Source organism: Pteropus alecto, unplaced genomic scaffold (assembly GCF_000325575.1).
Source record: "Pteropus alecto unplaced genomic scaffold, ASM32557v1 scaffold359, whole genome shotgun sequence".
Lineage (NCBI taxonomy): Eukaryota > Metazoa > Chordata > Mammalia > Chiroptera > Pteropodidae > Pteropus > Pteropus alecto.
The window spans coordinates 1,662,499-1,669,614 of NW_006443119.1; the positions used below are offsets into that span (position 1 = coordinate 1,662,499).

Here is a 7,116-nt window from a genome sequence, read left to right on the forward strand (position 1 = left end):
CAACATGGCCGCCTCTACTTTATAAAGAGACTTTAGTTATTGGTGATCCATGTACTAAAACAGACTAAGGTATCAGTGAGTCTTAATGGGTTAATATATTGCCCTATCATGTGATTTAAATATGGATTTTCTAGAAGCCCAGTAACTTTCCATGAAGCACGGGGTCATCCCGAGCCTCCTCAAATAGCAGGAGATAGTTGCGGTCATTCATTCTACAAAAATTTATTGAGTACCTGCTGTTTGCTTAGCCTTGTTCCAGTGAAACCTTTTTCTGGGACAGCATGATTTCTATTGTAATTTTTTAAAAGATAACTCTTAGTATCCATAGAACACTTACTAAATGCAAGACACTGTTCTAAGTACTTACATCTATTAACTCATTTAATCCTCATAACAACCCATATGAGGTAGGTACTATTATTATCCCCATGTACAAATATGGAACCTGAGGCACAGGTTAAGTAGTTTACTCAAGGTCTCCCACCTAGCAAGTGACAGAGCTGGGATTTGAACCGGGTAGGCTGGGTCGGAGTTGGTACGCTCTGCTATCTGCTTCCAGCCTGAGGTGTTGCTGGGAGGATCCAGTGACCTAGTATGTGCCAGGCCCCTGGTGTGCGTGATGCCCCACCAGAGGGTCTGTGTGCAGTGCGTGGTAGTCGCTGTCCACTGTGGCCGTGGCCTTCTGCTAGACTCTGCAAAGGCACCATGATGACCCTGCCTGCCCTCTCTCGAGGGTCACCTGTGCCCTGGCCTGCTCCCTTTCTCTTCCGTCACTCACTTCCCAAAGGCAAAGCACTCCAGGGTGACCTGCTGTCCCACCAGCGCATACGTCTCTGCTGGGAACCGGGCCTTGATGCTGGGTGCAAAGAGCCTGGGATCTGAGGAGAGAGAGGGTTCACAGATCAGATGCAAGGGGTCTGGGTCAGGTGCTGTTATGCGAAGGTCTCAGCACAGCTTAGAGCTAACTCTGTCTTAGCTCCCTTCCCCCTTGGGTACCTGGGACAAGTGTCTGAGGTCTTGCACCAGGAGGACTCAGGGGCCCAGGCCCCGGGCTCTGTGCCCTGTGAGCTGCTCTGGGATGGAAAATCCCCTTTACTCAATGCCCACCGACCCTTTCAGTTCTCTCCTCCCGGCCATGCCCCCATCCTTGACCTTCAGCGGCCAAGTTGAGCTGAGCAAACTTGCTGAAGACGCTCTTGGTGGAGAAGTCCATGTGGCTGGTGGCCAGGCAGGAGTAGTTGCCCAGGTCCGAGGCATTGGTCCGGGCAATGTACAGGTTGCCTGTGGTCTGGGACACGAAGTGACGCCCATCCGTCGGGATGAAGTTGGGGAACTCATTGAGGAGCCAGCGGTAGGACAGGCCTAGGATGTGGGGAGTTTGAGGACGCCAGGGGGTGTTAGGCTAACGGGGCAACTCTGGATGGTTCCCCAACATGCTGGCGGGGATCTTTAGACCCTGTCCTGAGAGCTGTCCCCTCCCCCCCGAACACTCCCCACCCCCACCCCCTTTCTTGTGCTCTAAGCTAGGGCTGACGGAAGACCTAGAGGGAAGACACGACCTTATTCCTGCCTCCCAGGAGCACTGTCTGATAGGGAAACAGCCCCTCAGGGACATCCAGTCTGAAGGGGGAGGCAGGACACAGAGCTAGAAAATGACAGATCCATGAAGGAAATATGAAATCATTTGAGGTTGGGGACCACGGGATCAGTGCTTCCAAGAGTTGCTCACCACCTTTTATTCCTTCCTCTGATGAGCTGCTACGGCCCCTCCTGGGCCATCTGTATAACCATGGGCCGGGGTCCCCACTCACCTGGGTAGTGGGCAGGTGGGTTACAGGGCAACATTACCCCCCAACCTTCGTGAGTTTTCACTGGGTCTCGTTCTTCTTTGGAGAATTCCTGCAGAACTGGAGGTGAAGACCAGGTCTACTCAGGCACTGCTCTGCAAGCCTGGCTCCCCTCCCCGGCTCAGCCTCCATGGGAAGTCGTCACCTGCCCTTTCTGGACACTTCTCCCAGCCCCTTCTTCCCCTGCCCCAGAGTGCCCTGGCAACCCTTGGATCTCACAGCCAAAGCGCAGGACAGCCTCCCTGCTGACAACAGTGCCCACTGGGTTAGAGGCCAGGCACTGGTAGACGCCGGCATCCTGTGCCTTGGTGGGGTTCATGATGACCAGGTTGCCCCCCACTAGCTGGTGGCGGGAACCTGGCTCCAGCTTCATCTCGGTGCCATTCATCTTCCACCTGCAGCAGGAGCCCTCCTGAGTCCTGCCCAGCCAGACCCAGCCCAGTCACAGGACTGAGGAAAAGCTGCATGATTGCCCAGGGGCTCCCAGCACCCACCTTGCAGGGGGGTCTCACCTGTAGGTGGCTGGAGGACTGGCCCGGGCACGACATGCCAACGTCACCTTCTCCTCTGTGGACTCCTCTGGGAATAGCAGGCTAAGGGGCTGGTCTTCAAAGACAGGCCCAAAGGTGGCTTGTGATCCCGGGGCTGAGCTCTGAGCTGCAGATGGGGACACCACCAGAGACCTCAGGGCCTGGGGGCCAGCTGGAGCCTGGCCTCTGGGGCCGCGCTGTCCAACAGGACTTTCTGTGATAATGCAAAGGTTCCATTTTCTCACTGTCCAATACGGTGGCCACTAGTCACTACTGTGGAGTCCTCAAAATGCAGCTAGTGAGGCCGAGGAACCAAATTCTTAATTTTATTTAATTTTAATTAATTAAAATTTGAATTTGAATAGGTTGGGCAGGCCCCAGCTGGTCAAGTTAATTCAGTCAGTAGCCCATCCTACACTCAGATATTGAGCACTTGCTGTATACCTGGCACTGGACACTATAGACTATGTTGCGAGAATGAATAAGACAGAAACTCTTCCTCAAAGAACTTGCAGTCCAGGGAGAAAGACAGAGGACTGCCAGTACAGGTGGTAAGAGCCCTCATAGCAGTTTAGGTTCAAGGTGCAGGAGGCCCTCAGAGGGGAAGGAAGCAGGCGACAATGCCCAGGGGCTGCTGGGCAGGTCGGGGGTGGGGTGGTGGTGGTGGTGGGGAAGTAGCTGATCTGCAAGATGGGAGATGGCCCTTGACAGATGCTTGAGAAATCACTGGCCAAAAGGGTGGAGAGAGAATATCTGTCCCTGGAGCCTGATGCTCGTTCTGGGGCAGTGTGTCCCGAGAGGAAATGCCTGGGCTCTTAGCCTCTTACTAGCTGCTGTAGAGCCCCCTCCGGGCCCAGTGTCTTCACCTGTGAAGTGAGAGGAAAGCGAACTCTCCTCCCACGGTCCTTGGGAAGGTTCCACCTGGCACAAGGTGTGAGCTCAGAAAATGTCTGCTGGACCCGAGCATGGGGCGGGTGGGGACTGGGGGAGGAAAGAAGGCTTTATGGTGGGTGGATGGTGTGCAGGTTGCTTTGGGGACATTTTTATAAAATTCCAGTGTGACAATTCAAGAAAGAGAGGCCCAGAAAAGGGAATGACTTGCCCAGGATCTCAGTGCAAGTCTGCGTGCGGCACACACAGTTCTAGACCTCGGTCCCCTGAATTTGCTGAGCAAAGGGCCGTCTCACGTGCAAACGGAGTTTCAGGGCCGGCCCCTCCTAGGACAGACGCCTTTCTCCTCCAGCACCGCTGACCAGCCTCACCAGGGCAGGGACCCCCAGGCGCAGACAGTGGTGTTTCACACCTGCCTTTGCGCAGGGGTGGGATGTGGGCTCCATTTGCTGACTCATGGGGCCGGGCACGCTTTGCTTTTGTGGTGTCAGGCAGGAGCCAGGCCACCCCTAATTGGTTCCTACCCCTCAATATAGCTGATTTCAGGCCCTCCTCCTTGGTAGATCATGGGGGGAGGGGTCCCCATTAACCAATTAGTGCCTCCTCTCCCGGAGCATCCAGCTGTCAGGCCTGTTCCAGGGGTGGGGGTGGTGGGTCCCTATTCCACAGCTGAGGCCCAGCCCTGCACCCCTGGGAGTGAGGGCAGCTGTTAAGCAGCTCTCAGAATGAGGAAGGAGGCAGGACTCCCTGAAGTGGCATCGTCCATCCCACTCCCCACCACCCATCACTGCCCTTCACTGCCGCCCCAGGCCCTGGAGATGGCGGCTGGAGAGCCCAGCTTAATCCCAAGTTAATGACGGTGGTGGAGGATAGGGACCCCTGCCCCAGCTGGGACTGCTGGGAGGGGAGGGAAAGGAGAGGCGGGGTGGCAGAGGCAGCCAAGCTGCTGGGAACCGCCCTGCACAATAGCAGCTTCCAGTAATTCTGTCTGGATGGTGGGGGTGGCTGAGTGGGCCTGGGGCACACTGATGCTTTCAGACTGGCTTTCTTCCTGTAAAAGCTTTCTCCTTTGCACTCAGCCATATACACACCCTCACCCCAATATCCACAAATGCACATGTCTATATCTCTCACGTACACAGACTTCCTTACGTGCACACATATCACACATACAGACCTCTCTAGGCCGCTCCATCAGTCAGACATACACATTTGTACACACATCTGTTTCCCTGCACACACAGCTCGAATGTGCACTTATTTATTTGTATATACCCCTGCATTCATAATAAGAAGAGGTGCGACTCGCTGAGTGCTTACCCATCATCAGATGCCATGCTCCGAGTTTCCTTCTCACGAGCTCTTTACCAGATAGTTACTGCTATTTCCTTATCTGACTAATGTGGAACCTGAGATTCAGGAAGGTTAAGTAACTTGCTCCAAATCACACAGCAAGAAGGGGCAGAGAGAGGGACTTGGACCCCCACCGGCTTCACTCCGTAGCTGGCATCCTCAACCTCAGTGGCCATGCTTCTTGACCTCAGTTCCCATCAGAACCATCATACGCCGTGTTCCACCCCAGAGGTACAGAGTCAGAGTCTCCAGAAGGGAGGCCCAGAAAGCCAGCTTTTTAAAATGCCACCTGGGCATTCTGTAGGGCAGCTGAAGCTGGGAGGCGTCACACCCTGCTGTAAGGCCTTGTGCATAGATTTGACATCCCCTCAGATACGGCTCCTCTCCACGCCAGACTCGCGCTCATCTCCACCCTCTCACACATCCACAGACTCACCGTCATATTCTCTGCACACCTGCCTCCGAGGACACGCACACGCTCCCGGGCGAAGTTGCCCCCTCCTTACTGCTCTGTTCTAAATCCTCTGATTCTCCCCGATTCCCTGTCCTGGCAACTCTGCTCCCCGAACACAGGCCTCGGGAGCCTCATGGAGGAAGGGGCGAGAGAAATGTGAGCACGAAGGGGAATCCTCGCTGACGTTCCTCGCCCTGGGTCTGGCTCCAGGCAGGTGAGCAAAGAGAGTGGAGCTGAGACACCTTGCTGGGAGGGGTGGGGACGATGTTCCACTCCTGTCTCTGGAGCTCTGCAACATGGCACACCAGGTCCCCTCATCCTTGGCCTTATGCATCTCTGGGTCTAAGGACCCTGGAGGCTGCCCATGCCCCTTGCCTCGCATGACGGGGTCCCAACACTGAGCCATCCCTGAGGGAGGGCGATGCTGAGGATCCAGGCCCCTCTCTTTTGCTCTCTGGGATGGGTGTCTCCTGCTCTGTCAGCCAGGGTTCCCCAAACTAGCAGCTCCTCCAGACCAAGTGGGCCCTGGCACGGGGAACTAGGCTGGGAGGCTCCTCCCACCCTCTGAGTCCTTCCTATTTCCCAGCAGCCTCACTGACTCGGGTGCAGGATTGGGAGGCAGTTAGGACATCATGAGAACATCTGAAAGTGTGCAGTGGAGTCCTTCCCTGGTGAGACAAGAACCTAGAATGTGCTGGCTGCAGCCTTGTGAGAAGCGGGCAGGCGGAGTCCGAGGTGGCTAGAACTCCAGAAGGATGGTGGAGGGCAGGTACTCCTGCCATGGAGAGTTTTAAGGAGAAAAGGAACGTCTATTGATCTGGGCTGGGGGTCAGGGCAGAGAGGCCAAGCGGTGGTCCCAGTGGGCTGGTCAGAGTGGCAGCAGGCGGCCAGAGCGCTCGTCGGGCTGTCGGACAGGCTGGGTCTCCAGCACACTCTCCGAGTCAGCTCCCTGGGCCTCGTGACCTCTCTACGCCCCTCTCCTCTGCCAGCCCCCTCCTTCCCTCTTCCTACCTCGTAGCACCCGTGGCACAAGAGCCTCTGCTTGGGTCCCTCTCGCCTTTTGCCTGGGCCACTCTGTGCTCTGCCTCCCAGACTCTGTTCCACACTTACCCCTCTGCCAGGCTGCAGCATTGCCCTGAGGAGCTCCCCAAAGTTCTGTGGTATAGATCCGTGCCTCCTCATGGCAGGGACCCTACAGCGGTACCATCCGATAGAACCTTATGTGACAGTGGAAATGGAATCTGTGCTGTTCAATGTAGCTATTATAAGCCCTTGAAATGTGGCTTGTACAACTGAGGAACTAACTTCAAATTTTAATTTATCTTAGTTTTAATCATCCCTTGGCTATTGGCTACCATGTTGGACAATGTAGCCTAAGAAGCTTCAACTCCGGGCTGATATTGTGGAGAGTTGTTTGTGCCACAAACTTGCTGGGTGGCCCAGGGCAAGCCACTCACCCTCTCTGATCATACTTCTTCTATAATATGACAAAGACTCATTCCCTCTCCTCACCTCAAAGGGGAAAGTAAGATCCGCAAATGGGAAAATTTTAGTCAGGAAATTGCCTCAGCAACGTAAGTACTGCAGCAATGCAGAGTCAATAATTTCGGTAGTCATCACCAAAATAATAGCAATGCTATAACAGAATAACCATTCACGCTGGGCTTCAGAGACCAGACAAGCCCTCTTACCTGGACAGGAGACAAGGACCACAGCCACCAGCGGCAGCAGGTGTGACTTCCTCCGGAGCGGCCCCATGGCGGGGGTTCTGGGCAGAGTGGAGAGAAGAGGAGAAGGGCCTCAGCCCAGCCCAGGGAGAGTCCAGCGGGAGGCGGAGAAGGACCCCGGGAGGCGGGAGGACGGGGAGGGCCCCTCCCAGCTCCAGGCGTATCTGGGTCTTGCCTGAGAGAGGCCAGAACTGCTCATCACTCTTCCTCCCCAGGGCCCCCAGGGAAGGGGCTTGGCTATTAGCAAGGAGCTTTCCCGGACCAAGTGCCTCCTACTGGCCCCCTGGGAGTCTGGCTCTACCCTGTACCCCACT

At 55.5% G+C, this 7,116-nt stretch overlaps 1 protein-coding gene across 1 annotated transcript in view; it reads right to left on the reverse strand.

The window, feature by feature from the left end:
* CNTN2 (contactin 2) overlaps positions 1-6,862 on the reverse strand; it is a 19,363-nt gene extending 12,501 nt beyond the window's left edge. The window contains exons 1-6 of the mRNA XM_006922864.1: positions 6,767-6,862; positions 2,360-2,504; positions 2,067-2,242; positions 1,812-1,907; positions 1,153-1,362; positions 779-878 (exon numbers count right to left, since the gene is read on the reverse strand). Of these exons, the coding sequence (XP_006922926.1) occupies positions 779-878; positions 1,153-1,362; positions 1,812-1,907; positions 2,067-2,242; positions 2,360-2,504; positions 6,767-6,833 (794 nt within the window). The 5' untranslated portion in view covers positions 6,834-6,862. The remainder of the gene's footprint in view (positions 1-778; positions 879-1,152; positions 1,363-1,811; positions 1,908-2,066; positions 2,243-2,359; positions 2,505-6,766) is intronic.
* Positions 6,863-7,116: the final 254 nt, after the last annotated feature.